The sequence below is a fragment of the Rhodamnia argentea genome, chromosome 4 (assembly GCF_020921035.1).
Source record: "Rhodamnia argentea isolate NSW1041297 chromosome 4, ASM2092103v1, whole genome shotgun sequence".
In the NCBI taxonomy this organism is placed as follows: domain Eukaryota; kingdom Viridiplantae; phylum Streptophyta; class Magnoliopsida; order Myrtales; family Myrtaceae; genus Rhodamnia; species Rhodamnia argentea.
This window is the reverse complement of record NC_063153.1, coordinates 24,181,669-24,200,115: the sequence shown is the minus strand read 5'-3', so window position 1 is coordinate 24,200,115 and position 18,447 is coordinate 24,181,669. Positions and strand designations below refer to the sequence as shown.

Genomic DNA, 18,447 nt, shown 5'->3' with positions numbered 1-18,447 from the left:
AGCCACTGTAGCAATTTTAAAGTTGAAAATGAAGAGTCGATTATTTTCGTTTTTTCTCCTCTTTTTGCGGCTTAAACAAGAGTTGACTAATCAATGCAAGTTTTTTTTTTTGTTTGGCATATAGCTTTTGGATATTGGTATTTGAAAACAGAAAACCTACTTGCATTATTTAGTTTTCGGGACAAAATATAGTACTGAAAATTGGAAAATAATACGAGTGATTAGATTGATGATGTAACAGTGCGTCTACCTTATACAAGTGTAAACCTAGAACATTTTAATGTTGGAGCTCTTAGATGTTTTGAAAAGCTTAAATCAAAAGCTAGTGGCCCATTTAGAGGTTTGCACGGAGCCGAAGAAAATACTTTGCTCGTGAAGTTCAATTAGATGAAGAATAGACCAAAATAGAAGAGCTCCAAGTCCTTTTCACCCAGGGAAGATCGATGATTAAGAGTCATTTTATAGTGGACAAGGTGTTGTGCACCGGGGCAGCCACGGGACTAGTGGTCTGTAAATGATCAGGCGTGCTCGATTTTTGGTGTTCAAACCATGGTGATAGAAGTGTTGACATATACGTGTGAACTGTGTTAGAATAGAATCGCATCGGAAAACTGATGTGGTGTGGAGCAGTTAATACATTCAAGTTGACTTGTATATCACTGGCTCAAAATTTTAAATAAAAATGTGTCCAACTAAATGAGCTGATGGCCTCGAACTTGGCTCTCTCTTGATAAAATCTTCATATAAAGGTATCGAACCTTCTAGCAAGGAAAGGATGCACGAGAGAGAGACTTTGGTGCATATGTTTGCTGGCGAAGAAAGCAAGTAAAGGAACTGGAATTTGGCGACGAAAGCAAGTATAGGGGCAAGATTCCAATTGAATTCGGAGATGAGTTGGACGTTGGTGGACGGTGGAGTCTAAGTGAAGAAGCGGAGAAAGTGAGGAAGAATGGGATTGCAGCGATGGAACCAAGACAAAGAAAATAGGTGATACTCTACATAGGATTTCATCATAATCGTCCCTGACAACATAATTAAGGACATGAATAATAACCATTCTAATTTTTCTATTTCCGAGAACATGTTTGGAACATAGATCTGTTTGGTAAAATATATATATATATATATATATATATATATATTTTAATTTCTGGAACAGAAATAGAAATAAGAATTCTTCTTATCTGTTTGGTCCTCCATACACATTAGTGACATGCGAGTCTAGCATCCCGACACTCTTTTCTGACATGTGCACGGTCAATTTAAAATATTTTTAATAATTATTGGTCAAAACATAAATCTATCAAAAATATATGGGAAAATTCCAAATAATGGCCCAAAGCCCTCTCATTTTCTCAAATAAAGGCTCTAAGTGAACACTATTTTAAATAAGAGCGTGAAGTGGCATAGTATGCTTCAAATAAGAGACTAAAGTGGCTATAGAGTTTCAAAAAAGGACTTGGGCCAAAGAGCATTTTTGTCTTTTCTCATTTTGATTTTTTGTTTATTTTTATCTATTTTTTCCTTTTTCTATTTTCTAAAAATTAGGAAAAATAAAAAAAATGAAAATAGCCACACACGGGCGGTGGCTGCCAATTCCCCCCTCCCCCTGCTATGGGGCGGCGGCCACTAGGGGTGATCGGTTCCCGGTCGGGTCCGGTTCGCCTTAAGAACCAAGAACCGGACCGGTGGTCTCGGTTTTCAATTTTTCGGAATCGGACCACCGGTCCGGTTTGATTCCCGGGCGATTCCATTGGACTGGACACATGCAAAAAAAAAAAAAAATGCACCATTTCAAACATGGAGTACATGAGCTTGGTTACTTTCAAAAAATAAAATAGTGTGTAATTAAAAAGACTTCTACATAGGAGAATAAAAAATAGAGAGTGCCAATAGCTTCTCAATTTGATAAAATTTCTTAGAAACCCTTAACAAGTAAAGATATGGTAACTTTAAAAAAAAAAATCGATCGGTCCGGTTTGGGCGTTCTGGTCCTAGGACCCTAGAACCGGGAATCGGACCATAGGTCCCAGTCCGATTCGGCGGTCCCGGTCCGGGTGGTCCGATTTGCTCACCCCTAGCGGCCACAGCCCTCCCACCTCTGCCCATTGTCTTCTTTTTTTATTTGGTTAATTTTTTAAGGAAATAGAAAATAGAAAAGTCTAATAAAAAAGAAAAATCAAATAAGGGAAAAGTTGAAAATGCCCTTGAAATCATGCATTTTTTGAGATTTCATGGCCACTTTAAGCCTTTATTTGAAATAATGTTTACTTCAAACCCTTGTTTGAGAAAATGAGAGTACTTCAAGCCTTTATTTGAAATAATGTTCACTTCAAATCCTTGTTTGAGAAAATGAGAGTACTTCAAACCTTTATTTGAAAGAATGTTTACTTAGGACCCTTATTTGAAAAAATGAGAGTACTTCGGGCCATTCTTTGAAATTTTTTCAAAATATATACCCAGCCACCTCAAAATTAATATGCTCGGTTAGCCCCAAAAAAACTAAATTGTGAATCGCCAATAGAAAAAGAAGAAGAAACTCACTGCCGATATTTTATATACAAGATAATTTATCATGTATAGTGTGTGTGTGTGCGCGCGCATATATATTATTTGCACACCCGGACAACGTGTTTCAATATGTTGAAATTCTTTTTTTATTTTATTTTAGAAATGATGTGTTTGCGTGTGGTGTTACGTGTCGGTGTTGGTGCTACTTAGGTCGCCATGCTGTCGCGACCACAACCAGGCACTACAGCAGGAGCCCGGTCGTTCTCGTCCTCGTCCCATTCGCTTCCTCAGAAGTCTCGCGCCTTCAGCTTCCTCCTCCAGTGTCGAGCGCTATCAATTGAGTGTAAGTTGATGTCACTTGACGTTTATTTGATGTTTGTTTCTCAAGAATTTGTGCTGTGATCATGTTCTCTCTGGCGACGAGCAGTGGCGTCGTATTGCATTGGATGACGACTGAGAGGGTTCGCCTCTGGAGACTTTCAAACGCGAGGATTTTTTACGTCCATGAGCATAGGTATCTCCTAGAGAGAATTTGTCAGCTCTCCTGAATTCTGTTGGGCATTCTGTTATGAAGAAAATCAATTAAAATGGCATGCTCTGGATTAGAATCAAGTCCGTCCTATGCAAGGTTACATCACTGATTGCAAGGGATTGTCTACGTCCTCCGACACAATTAACACGTCAGAATAAGGCACATAAGAGAATGACCCTTGCCGACCAAAACAAAGGAAAAACAACAAAAAAATAATTTTAAATTCAAAAATAATATATTAACAATGTCTATGTTAGCACCGGTCTTGTCACGTAGGATGGTCGACATCAACATTGATGATTTGCAAGGTTTAGGACTAATTTAGTCAAACTAAAAGGTTTAAGATTGAATTGGTACTGATGCAGTAGAGTTAAGATTTTTGGTACTTTTCCCGTCATCGATGGCATGCCACATATGGCACATTATCAATGATAATCATATTCGTATTTGCAGATACACATGGACATGGGGTACCTAGAATCACTCCTGAGGAATGAGATGATCCTAACCCTTCCCGGGGTAACTGAATCCCGACACGATATCATTGTTTTTGTTTCCAAACAAACCAGTTGCATTCGCACGAGAACTTAAGAAGTTCATTTTCCCGCAGTATGTTTGGCGTCTAATCAATGGCATATGGATCTTATTCACTCCGTGCTAAGACAATCACACGCACACTCACTCACTCACCAACAACAACATCAGAAAAATGACTTCGCCATTTCGAAACATTCACCGTTAAGGATTAAACCATCTAGTTACAGTTCAGACTAGGATTCATGCATCCACATCATGACCCGATATATATATATATATATATATATATATTCACACGACACTTTGCCACCTTATACACACCATCACGTGGCACATCGCATGACCCAAGACATCGTAAACATTACGTAGAACGTCGTTATAGGACATGACATGTCATCAATGGTGTTGCCACATATGATGCATCACCATGTATACTCGTATTCCTATTTTCGGATATACAGACACGGGGGAACCTAGAATCTCTCCCGAGGTGTAGAGATGATACTAACCCTTTCCCATGCATATCCGAATCCCCAGACGATATCTTTGTCTTTATTTCCAAACAAACCAGTTACTTTCTCCCGAGAACTTAAGTAGTTTATTCTCCCTCAGCGTGTTTGGCGTCTAATCAATGGCCTGTGGATCTTATTCACCCCGTGCTAAGACAAACACGCTCACACTCACCAACAATGACGCTTCAATATTTACAAGAGCAGCGATCACCAATTAACTGTCGAATATCTTAATTCGCTACTATCAACGATGCAAGAAAGTAATGGAAATTCGCACAACACAAGAATTTACGTGGTTCGGCAGCGGAGATGTTCCGCCTACCTACGTCCACGGGGAACCGAGATCTGTTTCACTAAAAGTATACAACCGCTCTTTCTCACACCCTCTCTATATAATAGAGACATGTTTCGCCCTAAATATATATAACGAAACCCTACATGGCACAAATTACAAAATTGCCCACATATCCTAAAATATTTAATTTTCCCATAGATAACGATCGCAGGGGGCCTTTCGAGGGGGGGCCTTTCCCATAGATTGAATTGGCAAGTTGTCAAAAGATTTAAGATTGAATTTGCACAATTGAAAGGTTTAGGACTTTTTTGATAATTTCCCCAAAAATTAGCTTTTCTAGATGGCTATCTATCGATATATGCCATGCGTTCTCGCGAAGGGAAGTAATAATATGGTGCACATAGTGACACATGCACATATTTATCTAGATTTGGATATCTGATTAGCTTTTCTAATTAGTAGTGGAATGATTATCTAGATATCTCAGTCGATGTGAAAGTGGGTTACAAGCACGTAAAACATGCGAGTGGCAATTCTGATTCTACACGAAAATCTAAAGTTAAGCAAGACGGGACTATTTAGTTAAAAGAAATCCTAAACTAACTCTACATGATTCGTATCGGTAGTTGTGATGTTTGGGGTTAGGTGATAGGGCAATTTTACTTACCCGATCAAGAATAGGCTATCCGTTGATTTCGCGTTAGCCTATTACTAGGATAAAGGTGAGAAAGACTTCTCAATACCATACTATGAGAAATTACGTCCAATTGAAATCAATTTTAGCACTAGATATATCTTAAGAAGAAAGTCCCAATGATACCATTACAATATCGTACTTTTTATTTTGTAATATACGTGGATATATCATAACAGAAAATCCAACATCCGATTTATGATCGATCTAGCGATAAATAATTGCATAATAACCTACTTCTCATATATACCGAAAAGGGAATTAAAACATAGAAATAATCCCGATTCTCACGTGTACATGTTTGTAATCTATTGATAAGAAATTAATTGGAAGGAACTTTTTCAATTAGGGTTGTATTTTCTGACGTCAATTATACGAAGGGTCCATTTACGAGCACATTTTACATCAATTATTGGAGAAGCGGGTCCATCAAGTCTTATCTTTTGAGAGGGGAAAATTGGTCTGAAGGGATTATCTGCATCCTCCAATACGATCGCATCATTAAGGATCGGCAAAAGTATCACAAAAGTCTTAAACCTATTACATTGATTCTAATTCAATGCTTAACCTTTTATTGGTGCCAACTCAATCTTAAACCTTTTGTATGGATGTCAATTCAGTCATATACTTTTTATTGATGTCAATTTAGTCTTAAACTTTTTTTATTTGTGCCAATTCAGCCATAAATATTTTGCATTTTGCTAACCGAGTTAATCCAGCCAAGTTTATTCGAAAATCGCTGACGTGGAAGTCGCTTATCCTACATGGCATGCTGGCGTTGATGTGGTATTTTTTTTATTAATATTATTTAAATATTTTCAAATATTTTTTAGTAATTTTTTGGTTTTTTTTTCTTCTTTTTCGTTTCTTTCAATTTCTTTTTTTGCATTGGGGCCGACGACCAGCCCCAGGTGAAGGCTTATTGGCCCTCGTTGGGTCCGGGCGAGGGGTGTTGCGGCCTCGCCCGGCCTCCGCAAGGGCCAATAAGCTCTCACTTGGGGTCGGCGAGGGCCGTGGCTCCCCGGTTTGGCCGGACCTGGTCGAGGGTCCTAGTGACCCTTGCTGACCCCTAATCCAAAAAAAAAAAAATGCAAAAAAGAAAAAAAAATCAAACAACTTATTAAAAATACTTAATAATATTTAAAAATGCCACATTTGCGCCGGTTGAGCCACGTAGTACAATCGACATCCATGTCTACAATTTTCGATCAAAATTGACCGAATTGACTCAATTAAAATAAATTCAAAATGTTTAAGACTGAATTGACATAAATACAAAAGGTTGAGGGCTAAATTGGTACCCATAAAAGATTTATGACTGAATTAGCACTAATACAAAAGGTTTATGACTGAATTGGCCCCAATAAGGATTTTATGAATAAATTGGTACCAATGCAATAAGTTTAGGACTTTTTTGAGACTTTTGCCCATTTAAATCTTCTAGGCAACCTAAGATGCACACATCGTGTTAGGATTCATGCATTCGCTTCACCGTGCACTGGCATGTGGTCAATAGCACAACATGCTGAATGGAACTCGGATGAATTTTGACCCCTGACGTGACATTTGGTACGATGAGTGGAACGAAGGAAGCTGGGATGCAATGGACGAAGGAATCATATGGAAAAAAGCATTACAATTCTTGTGTTCATTTATTAGCAAGGAATAAGGTGGAAAGGATATGGTGATTCCTTCTCTAGTGTTTTGAATATAAAGGAATGGCATTTGAATGTGTCACGATGCACGTCTGGATTGTGTTAGAAAAATCTCACATCGGATAATTGATGTAGTGTTGAGTAGTTAATATATCCTAATTAGCCTGTAACTCATTGGCTTAATCTTTTGAGTAAAGGTGGGTTCAACTGGATATATTAATGGGCTTCAACTTGAGCTCCCTCTTGGTGATCTCTCCGAATGAAGGTATTGGACTTCTGTTGCGCACTCTTAACAAATGGTATCAAAGCCGAAGGTTGATTGGTGTTTCGCTCCCAAAGAGACCAACCCTTGAATTAAGAGGGAGCTTGGGAGCTTGGTGGTTCACTCCAAATTGCTACTAACAAATGGTATCAGAGCCAATGATTGATTGGTGGTCCACTCCCAAAGAGACCAACCCTTGAATTAAGGGGGAGCTTGGTGGTCCACTCCAAATTGCTATCATAGTTGGTCTGGTGTGAAGAGATCAACCCTTGAATTAAGGGGGAGCTTGGTGGTCCACTCCCAATATGTTCTGGTGTCGGTGGAAATTGCTATCACGGTTGGTCACGGTTGGTCACGGTTGGTCTGGCGAGAAAAGACCAATAGTTGAATTAAGGGGGAGCTTGGTGGTCCACTCCCAATTTGTTCCGCTGTCGGTGGAAATTGCTATCATGGCTGGTCTGGTGAGAAGAGACCATAACTCATTGTAGAATGTGTTACAAATATAATTTGGTTGATACCGTAGAATGAGTTTATACAACCATCACTATAACTGTGGATGTGAATTAAAAGCCATAGCACGAGAGAAAGGAAAGACCCTCACTAGAAAGGACTCTCCAACCATGACAATAAAGGTGGAAGTCAAATGTGCGACTTGAATCCCCTCGCTACCCTTTGTTTGCACCTCCAATCCCTCCACATTATTTTGTTGAAGTGTGATCAAGAAAGTCTCATCACCTCGCGAGCTTGCTCCGATCTGAGGCTCCAGAGTGGTCGGCGCTTCGTATGTCATGGCTCGGATCGTCCGGTTAAAGGAATCAGCGTGCATATCTAGATATTTCTCCACGCCTAAACTTCGAAACACCATGATGGTCATCAATATTCCAGTTCGGGGAGCCTCGTTGAACATGAATTCAGTGATTCATTGTGAAGACATCATTGTGAAGTTCAACAAGTGCTTTCACTACCTCTTTCTCTGCCGAATCCCAGTGAGAGAGAACCCCCATTTGGCTTTTGCTTTTGTAGCTTTTGTCTCTATGATGTGTTTTTTCCACGTGCATAAGATTTAAAAAAAAAAAAGATTTTACTAGCATAACAGTTTATGGAAAGAATAGCTTTCCTAGAAAGATGGCTATACATATGGTTCATGCATTCTTGTGAAGGGAAGTAGGCTTATATCGCATATATTGCCGCATACGTTATCTGGATCTGTATATATATGAAGAAAGAAATTGTTGGTGCAACTGCATTGGTCTTTTTTTTTTTTTTTTTTTGAGGAATTCGATTGAATTATATAAAACATGTTTATGAAGTGCAATTTTTCGCTTACTTTGAGATAGCTCGAGGTAGTAGCTCTACGACAAAAAATAAGAGATCGAACAATAGAATAAACAAAATAAATGAATCAAATCGAGCGCTGAATTTACATGGTTCGGTCGGTGGTACCTACCTTACAGGCATAGTAGGACAACATTCCACTATAAATCAAATTGATACAACCAATTGATTATCAAGGAAAGAAGTTTCTTTCAAATGCAATTTATAAAGAAAACTCACTTCTTATGTAGAAAAGATTTGGATCCAATGTAAGAAATCTAATCAAATTAGGAATTCAACTCAACTAGGACTTGTACCTGAATCAAGTTTCCTTTAGTGGATCAACTCGAGACATATTTTCAACAAGGTCTAAGCGCGGTCCACCATGAGTCGTAGAGACACGAAAGACTGGTGTTTATACAAATGCTTTTTGGCTTTTAAGCCAGCCTTATTTCATTTACACAAGAACTTCTTTTTTTTATTTCAAATTTTTCTCAAGTAAAATGCTTTTTGCTGCTAGTAGGAAAATAAGTAAAGAGTTCTTTTCCTTAGGAGAGAGAAAAGAAAGAAAATTTCTTCACGAACACTCATTTATATTGTCATTTTCTTTTACGGTACTTGCTTTGCTACAACCAATCTCATCATCAACAGCCTGAAGCACACATAGCTCCGAGGATCTGCAAATGGGTCAGATGATGATAACCGAAACAAGCTCCAAAAGGGGAAAGAAAGGGAAACCAGTTATGCTTTGCAGATACCGAGCGACCGTCCGCTCGATTAGTTATTATGGACGGTAAAACATAGGCCTTAAGACTCGACTCGCGATTGATTGACAGGGGAGGAAGGACACGCGACGCTTCGAGAGCACCTCGATGTTCAAATTCTGTAGAAAGTATCCATTGCCGAAGCTCCATTCAGGCCCTCTTCGGTCTTGTAGATGCGGGAGAGACCAGCTGAATCAAAGGGCTTAAAAAGAAGAGGATGTTGCTCGTCCACAAGCTCTTCCGGACACTGAACCGTGCCCTGGTCGGAAGAGAAGAATCCTATGGAATATCTTGGCTCGTGCCCGCTCATCATTACTCGGTGACGAGGGCTGTGTAATCTTCCATTGCTCCATCCCTGCGTTGCAAAAAAATAAAAATAAAAATGGGAGAGGCTCACGACGTTCAAGGTCAATTATCCAGAAGATTATAATTCTCGAGAGACTTTAAATCTTGACTTCTTTCGACCGATTATACAAGGTTTTCATGTCTAGGTTATATCGGACGAGTTTTAACATCTCACCACAAGCTAGCATCGATCTCATCGTATTGATGTTCATTCAAACATTCGAATCTATGGTTCACACGGTGACCCGTCGATGAGAATTTCACAAAAGAAAAAAAATCAGCTTTAATGTCGTAATTCTAGCTATTACCAAACGTGATGATCAATATGATAAATGCGAACAATGATTTACCAACTCTTTGAACCGAATTCAATAGTGAGAGGGTGGTGGAGGGACTCACGTAGAATGACTCCCCAGTGAGGACGACGAAAGATGACGGCGAGGAAAAGGCGACCTCGATCCAATGTCCATCCTCAGTTTGAATTTCCAATCCGTTCACATGATTCTGGTGAAGTATGGTCACGAAGTTGGAGTCCCGATGGCACTTAACCCCGGGCTTCTTGGACTCCTCGGTCCCAGGAGCTGCGTATCTCATGAGGCGCAAATTGTATCTGGCCGACTTGGCTAGCGAATCCATGTACTTGTCTACGCCCAAGCTTCCCAGAACCAGCTTCTTCACCAGGGATTCCAACTCGAAAACCCTCGCAGCATACGTATTCATCGTCTCACTACACGTTCATAAGAAAGGCACACATCGAAACTGGCAGTTTCAACAGATAGGGGTGTAAATTGGCAACTTCGTGTTGCGTGCTTTTATGTGTACGGCGTTTTCTAGGTTTTCTTCATGTATCAAAGTAATCGAAATTTTGAATTAGCGTCATTAGTGATTCATTTGATGAACATTACTCTCTTGACACTTCCCCAATGGGAACCGATAATATGGCTGCCAGTAATAATAAAGAAATCAGAATTACCAAAATCTTGCGTTTCCCTCTGGCCACATGAGATCCGCTAATGTTTCAATCGAACCCGAGTTGGGGGCGTACCCCACTCCAAAAGCCTCGTAGAGAGGCGCAACAGGACGATCCGCTGTGTAGCCTTGGTACAGCTTATCCAGGACCACGAACCGGCGCTTCACATCGGCCGGGAGCTCGACCAATTCCTCCAATTCTTGGAACACATCATTGTGAAGCTCCGGGTTAATCACATCGTACAAAGCTTCGAAGCAACCGAATTCTTCGAGGGCTCGTCGGACTTGACTTTGCAAGGAGTCCCATCGACCCGTCCCCGGCTTCGAGCCAGCTAATTCAGACAGATCTATCAGGGGAAGCTTCAGTGTTGGAATAGGGCTCATGGTTAATGTCTTTCTTCTGGATACGTCTTTCTTGGGGTGGTTCTCAGCTGGATTTATAGGGCTTGTGCATCCTTGTAGAGGCCACTGCAGCAATTTTAAAGGTAAATTTTTTCCAAGAAGGGTCGATTATTTTCCTTTCCCCCCCTCTTTTTTGCCGTTAAAACAAGAGTTGACTAATCAATGCAATTTTTTTTTTGGGCATATAGCTTTTGGACAGTTGGTGACTTGACTTTAACAAAACCATTGATGAAGGTTGTCTTCCTCTTCCTGCATGTCTTCTACGTGGAATACATGGAAACAAATCAGCAGTAAGGTGAAAATTGAAGCCTGATATTAATGCCACATTCAGAAACAGCAACCCCCGCAAGCAAAGACAGTTGGTGACTTGACTTTAACAAAACCATTGATGAAGGTTGTCTTCCTCTTCCTGCATGTCTTCTACGTGGAATACATGGAAACAAATCAGCAGTAAGGTGAAAATTGAAGCCTGATATTAATGCCACATTCAGAAACAGCAACCCCCGCAAGCAAAGACATAACCCTTACCTTTTGAATAGTGGCATCTGAAAAAAGAAAACTTACTTGCGTTTATTTAGTTTTCGGAACAAAAATATAGTACTGGAAATTGGAAAATAATACGAGTAATTGGATTGGTGATGTAACAGTGCGTCTTCCTTATATAAGTGTAAACCTAGAACATTTTAATGTTTGAACTCTTAGATGTTTTGAAAAGTTTAAATCAAAAGCTAGTGGCCCGTTTAGAGGTTTGGAGGGAACCGAAGAAAATACTTAACTCGAGAAGTTCAATTTTAGGAGGATAGGGAATTTCATACACTGATGATGAAGAATAGACCAAAATAGAAGAGTCCCAAGTCTTTTTCACCTAGGGAAGATTGATGATTAAGAGTCATTTTAAAGTGGTCAAGGAGTTGTTGTGCGCCGGGTCGACCATGGGACTAGTGGTTTGTAAGCGATGAGGCGTGCTCGATTTTTGGTGTTCAAATTGTGGTGATAGAAGTGTTGACATGCAAGTGTGAACTGTGTTAGAATAGACCCGCATCGGAAAACTGGCGTGGTTTTCTGGTGTGGTGTGGATGAGTTAATACATCCAATTTGGCTCGTATCCCCTTGGCTCAAATTTTTAAGTAAAAGTGGGTCCAACTGGATGAGCTGACGGGCTCGAACTTGGCTCTCTCTTCGAACCTTCTAGCAAGGAAAATGATGCACGAGAGAGAGACTTTGGTGAAGATGTTTGCTGGCGATGAAAGCAAGTAAAGGAATTGGAATTTGGCGACGAAAGCAAGTATAGAGGCAGGATTCCAATTGAATTCGGAGATGAGTTGGACGTTGGTGGACGGCGGAGTCTAAGTGAAGAAGCGGAGAAAGTGAGGAAGAATGGGATTGCAGCGATGGAACCAAGACAAAGAAAATAGGTGATACTCTAGATAGGATTTCATCATAATCGTCCCTGACTAGATGCATAAATGACAATATAATTAAGGGCACGAATAATAACCATTTTATTTTTTTATTTCTGAGAACATGTTTGGAACGTAAATGTTGTTGGTAAAATAATTTTTTTTAATTTCTGGAACAGAAATAGAAATAAAAATTCTTCTTATCTATTTGGTCCGTTGTTCGTTGACCAAGGCCTGACTGCTAATAACCGTAGAAATTTCATGGCGCTATCAAATGAATTTCTATTCCGAGAAGAGAAATTTTGTAAAAATCTCCCCAAGAAAATCGAGAGTCAAATATGGTCTCTTTTACTATTTTTGCCCCTATTCATCACGTAGCTATAGTTAAAAAAAAAAAAAAGACGTCGCAGTCATCACAAGATTAGCCCAACGAGATGTGTCTGGAATCGGATGGCCGTGCATTTATTGAAAATGGATTGAAGTGGGCAAAATGTCAACTTTCTAACGAGTCCGGATAGAGTGCCGTGCAACTTCGTTTGCAGAATGCTTTTGCTGCTAAAGATGAGATCTTATCCAAGTTTCAAAGGGTGTCTTTTGCTTCCTCTTGTGCAATTTCAAATCATTCTGCCTTTACCAATCATTTGTTAAGAAAAATCTATCGCGGGTTTAGAATGGATTCAATAGAACAAGCTAACATGGGAAGCGTGGAAAAGCCTTTGCAGTGGTAATTGTGCCAACCCCAAAAGCAAACTCAAGTCGCATTGGGCTTGTGACCGAAATTCCAAGGGCTAACATATGCTCGCGTTTCCAAAATATTTTAGACATAAAACTGTTAGGTATACTTAGGTTGATTCTCTATAATATTTTCCTATATTAGAGATAATTGAAATATTTATATTACCTTTCTGTATCTCTCAAGATTACGCCTATATCTCTTGATTCTGTGTATCTTAATTGATATATTGCATTAGATAGTGATATTATAAAGCCTATAAATAGGCTGATGTAATGTTCTTTATGATATATTGAATGATATAGAAAATTCATCAATTCTTGTTCTCCGATTTATCTTTCTCAACAAATTGTAAGCTCTCGAAACCAAGCATTATGAAAGATGGGTCGGAATGGATTATTTGCCTCATCCAACACATTTAACGCCAAATAAGCCGTATAAGAAAAACGACTCCGCCCCTTCAAAAGATGCATCATTGACGATCAAATCATGTAGTAAAATGGGCATGCATACACATCACACTATGATTCATGTGTTCACGTGATCACGCAATGTATCATCACAAGACACTTCACCACATAATAGACATCATTACATGGCATGTCATTACATGGCATGTCATCACATGAAACTGCACGTCAGAAAATTCATATTTTTGCATTTTAAAAACAATTATCCATGTCATCGCCGGCTAGCTCTAACTAGATCGCCACGTTAGCGGTTACCGGCCAAAATTGGTCAGCAGGACTAAATTGACAAATCGTCAAAAGGTTCATGATTAAATTGGCAAAATTGAAAGGTTTGACGACTAAATTGGCAAATTGTCAAAAGGTTTAGAACTAAATTATTACAAGCGCAACAGGTTCAAGAAGAATGGTATACACACTTCGACCAATTAAAAGATTTACTTATTCCATTCCATTTCTTTTTTATTTTATTTTATTCATTTAGTTTTACCTAACTCTCGTTGATTTGAGCTTGTGCCGTCGGGTTCTAACTCTGAGTCATCCTTAAGTCTATTCCATGTGTTTTTCTAGACTGTCATAGTCTGATCAACAATTCTAGGACCATGCGATTTCGCATTTGCCGGGATACCCGTCGAGGAATGTCTTTTGACGGGGCCATCGATGGCGTCCACTTGACGAATTTTTTGAGAGGAAACAACTTTCCACCCCTTTCTTGGCATATTCAAGGCGGTACGGGCTTCTTAGACACATTTGATTTTCATATTCGTGCGAACACACAACATATCATCACAGGAGACTTTCCCGTGGAACATATGTCATAAACTAAAGCGCTATGCGGATTTTTACTATTATACTATTAATATTATGATATTTTTCATTTTTTTTTTCTAGCTGACAGTGAAGGCCTTGCCTAGATTGGGCGAGGGCCGCAAATGCGTTGAGTGAGGGCTTCGCTGATGGCTCTAAAGTAATCAATTTTCCAAATATGTGCAACTTAAGTAAGTGAAAAAAAGTTATAGCACTCATGTGAACATGTACTAAAGTTATGGCATTCTTACGTTCTTACCCCTTACTTTTATCTCACATCTAACTATGTCAAGGTTTTTCAAGAAAAAAAAAACTATGTCAAGGCGAAGATTGTGATGAAAATGTTAAATGACTCCTTTCTTTTCATGAGCTATGACAAAAGTAGTGCCACTTAAAGTAAGAATTATTGCATCATCTCATTTCATATCTAGATTAACTAGACAAATAACAAAAAATAAAAAAATAAAAATGGTCGACTCATAGATATTTTTTTGTGAGTCCTAATGCAATTTCAATATGAAACATGTCGAAATATAATTTGGTTAGTATAATAGACGAGTTTATATAACCAGCACTTGGTGCCTGGTCTTCGGTAAAGTTAATCTGCATGTAATTTTACCTACCTCCAAACTAAAAGTTATCGTGGAAACTTAACCCTTGATCGAGCCAATCTTAGTCTAGAAGAATGCGAAACGTACACGAGCTATGTCCACTGTGACATGAATTCAAGAGAAGGGAAAAAGAAAACTCATCCGATTTGAATCACATGCCTTGGCATGAGGGAAGGAAAATACGCTCACCAGAATTGGCTCCCCAACCCTGACTATGGAGGTGGAAGGCGAAGGTTCGACCTGAATCCACTTTCCATCCTTTGTTAGCACCTCCAACCCGTTCACGTGATTTTGTCGAATTATTGTGATGAAGTCCTTGTCGCAGTGCTCACTTGCCCCGGACCGAGTCTCCTGAGTCATCGGAGCTTCGTATCTCATGAATCGGATCGAGTCCTTCAGGGAGTTGGCATGCGTATCCAGATATTTCTCCTCGCCGAAACTTCGAAACACCATCCCGGTAATCACTGATTCCAACTCGGAGAGCCTCTTTGCAAACGAATTCATTGTTTCGCTGCATACATATTTGATTATATTCATGAAAGGCACATTGTTTCCAGAAAATTAAGCTGATAAAGATAGAATACATGCCTTGGTGAACACAACATTCTTAAAACCAACATCGAGAGAACCACACAATCAAGATTTTCTTGCCACAAGCTAATCAAGCCAAATGTTTGCATTGAAATAGTTAAGTAATTTTAAAATACAACGTGCAGCAATAATGAGGCCGAGGCCGCCTTGTGGACTACCGGTTTCGGATAAAATAAACCTACCAAAATTTGGGACTTCCCTCAGGCCACATGAGACTGGCCAACTTCTCAATGCGTCCCGCGTGCAGGACGCCGGAGATTCCCATCCCTTCGTAGAGGGGCGATTGAGGTTGGTCCCCAAGGAAGCCGTCGAACGGCTTTTGGGGGTCGACGAAACTGCCCTTCGTCTCAGCCGGAACATTGAACAAATCTTCCAGTTGCTTGAAGACGTTGGCGTGAAGCTCAACACTGCTTATCATATCGAGCCTAAAAACAACCGTAGTCTTCAGGTGCTTTGACGACCTCTTTCTGCACTGAATCCCAGTCAGCGCTTCCTATTTCATGTCATTTTTGCAGAAATCTACCTAGGGAAGCTTTGGAGGCGAGACGTATCGGCTTTTCCTTTTGTGTTACTACTTTTTGTTGTTGTTTTTTGTGATGTCTTTTCATGTGCATGTGGAAGATTTATAGAGGCCAATGAGGTTGCGTCCAAGACTTCTCAAATGTTTCTTTATGTGCTGTTGACGTATCCACATCTAATAAGTGCATGACTCGGTAGATATATTTGATTCGTTCTCGGGAAGGAAAGTAATAATTATCGCGATCTAAAATTAGGTTAATAGATTATTAGGTTAATTATTTAACTAACGTAATTTGGGCTCTCCCAAATCCTATCAATCCGCAACTTAGGTTCAATTTCATGCAAAGATTCATCTTGAAGTCGCTATTAATCATTTGTTGGTAGGTTAATTAGAAACCTAAATAAAATAGCATGAGAACTATTTTATTTCTACGAACCAGAGATTATGAGTTCGGAAACTTGGTTACACTAATTTTTCAATTAATGTCATTTCGCTATCAATTTTCATGGAAAAATCCTTGATTTGGTGATTTACGGTTTTCTCTCATTAGGTGTAATGCTAATGCATCCAACATATATGACATGGCAAAATATGCATGAATGATGTGCAAATAATGATATGCAAAATGATGACGTGCAAATGCATAACATGGCAAATACTAAACTATATGCTATGCAATGAGGATGATATTTTTGGTATGTTTTTCGAATTTTCGGATTCATGAATGTTGACACCTAAATTTTGATTTCTCCTTATTCATTTATTTTGCATAAAAATCTAGAGTTAAATTTTAATTCCTACCAAAAATAATAGCTCATCATTTTCATTCAATTTTAGTATTCATGCATTACATTTTGCATTGGATCCGTGGCGGAAGCGAATCTGAAATTGACATAGGGTCCGAGCAAGAACTCATCAGAAATTTAGCAAGCACGCGAAGGGGACATGGTGTCCAAAATTCATAGGCAAAAACAAGAGTCCTAAGCCTCGTCAAAATTGAGCGAGACCGAGCCCATGTTGGTTGGAAATTTGATCAAGGCCACGAATATAACATGGATCAAATCTTGCAAATATACGTGTGATGCTGGGCTTGGAAAATCTGCATTATTTAATAACCCTTAAAGCTTTAATTATATTAAGATAATACGATATTCTTTTAAAAAAAAAAACATGGAGATCTTGAGAAAACCTAGTGGTCTTTGCTTATAAAAGGGACTTACATTCACGTCACGGGGGGACGGAGAAAAAATTCAGAAACTTGAGAGTAAAAATCGCGAGAGGAAAGAAAAGAGGAGAAGCTCTCTCGGAAAATCCCTCCAGCCGAGAACTGCGCCTTCGTTTTGGGCAGTCCACTGTCCTTGTTGAAGTTGCTGTTTTCATCACTAATCCTTGTTGTCCACTGGTCTTTGCCCATCAATCCAGTCCACCCATGAAAGCAAAACCGTGAGACGTGGCCTCCGACTTCATCAACTTTCGTAGCAATCATTGTGGTGATGCAATCCGAGAGCTTCAGCCATAGTGCCGCTTAATCCCGCAGCTCGCTGTTGAAAATCCACTGGTGGTTGGTTTGCTCGCACCTAGCCATTCGGACCAAAGTGCTAAGCGTGGGGTGCAAGTTTTGAACGAAGATTCAGATCGAAAGCTCACCTTGATCTTCACGGTGCTACCAGCCGTTCGACACCACAACCGTAGCTGTGCCATCGCCGAACCGCAGATTGTCCAATACTATTTGTTCACCAATCGAGCTGCTGTTCAAGGTATTCTTGTGCTCTTGTTTAGTCTTCAAGTCTAGCCACGATCCAGACGTTTCTTAGCTGCTGCTCAAGTGAGCCTTGGGGCTGTTTTTAGAGCTGTTTGTGGGTTGATTTTTCTTCATATTGGTCTTGTCGTTTGCTGATATTCTAGATTCATTCCACTGCTGATTTTTCTGCAAGTTGACGTCAACACAATTTTTTTTTACGATTGCTTGTCGCTGATCACTGCATGCTTCTTTGTTCGCTATTGGGGCTGATTTACACATTATCTTGAATCAATTATCCTTGCCATTCGGTGTTGTTTAGCGAAGTGTTCCGTAAAGGTCCAAATTTGTTTTTTTGCAAATCCTATGAGTCTAACATCCACGGAGCCGCAAGTTCTATCCACGAAGTGGTCTTTCGAACTTGGCAATTGATTCTTCAAATTAGATAAATTATAGTTACTCAATTTAAAATTTTGAATTTGGGAGCATCTCGGGATATTGTGCATATATACTTTCGGATCACTTTGAGCATATCTATGAAAAAGTTTGTTGCTTGAATCTGGTATGTTCGAAAATTTCTGAGTAAATCCGGGATATCATCCTTATCTTTTTGGATGCTTAGCATATCATCTGGTAATTTGATTGTGAAGTGATTTGGATCATGTCTGCAAGATGGCAATAGAATTTTTTTTAAATGTTTGAGCATATTTCGTAGCCTAATAGGACTTTCGAATATATCGGGTATATCTATTCGGATATTTGAACACATCTTTAAAATTTGGAAAGCT

General features: G+C 39.4%; 1 protein-coding gene, 1 long non-coding RNA gene and 1 pseudogene across 2 annotated transcripts; all 3 read right to left on the bottom strand.

Moving 5' to 3' along the window:
* Positions 1–3,563: 3,563 nt before the first annotated feature.
* On the bottom strand, positions 3,564–4,311 carry LOC125314744. Its single transcript, XR_007198176.1, has 2 exons — positions 4,253–4,311; positions 3,564–3,720 (listed from the first exon to the last, which is right to left on the bottom strand). It is a non-coding gene; the product is annotated as an uncharacterized LOC125314744 (long non-coding RNA).
* Positions 4,312–8,905: 4,594 nt separating this feature from the next.
* LOC115754942 (deoxypodophyllotoxin synthase-like) lies at positions 8,906–10,885 on the bottom strand. Its single transcript, XM_030694138.2, has 3 exons — positions 10,395–10,885; positions 9,821–10,148; positions 8,906–9,431 (listed from the first exon to the last, which is right to left on the bottom strand). The coding sequence occupies exons 1-3, from the start codon at positions 10,772–10,774 to the stop codon at positions 9,189–9,191; spliced, it is 951 nt and encodes a 316-aa protein (XP_030549998.2). The 5' UTR covers positions 10,775–10,885; the 3' UTR covers positions 8,906–9,188.
* A 4,017-nt stretch (positions 10,886–14,902) lies between these two features.
* Positions 14,903–17,407, bottom strand: LOC125314860 (annotated as a pseudogene).
* Between the last annotated feature and the right edge of the window lie 1,040 nt (positions 17,408–18,447).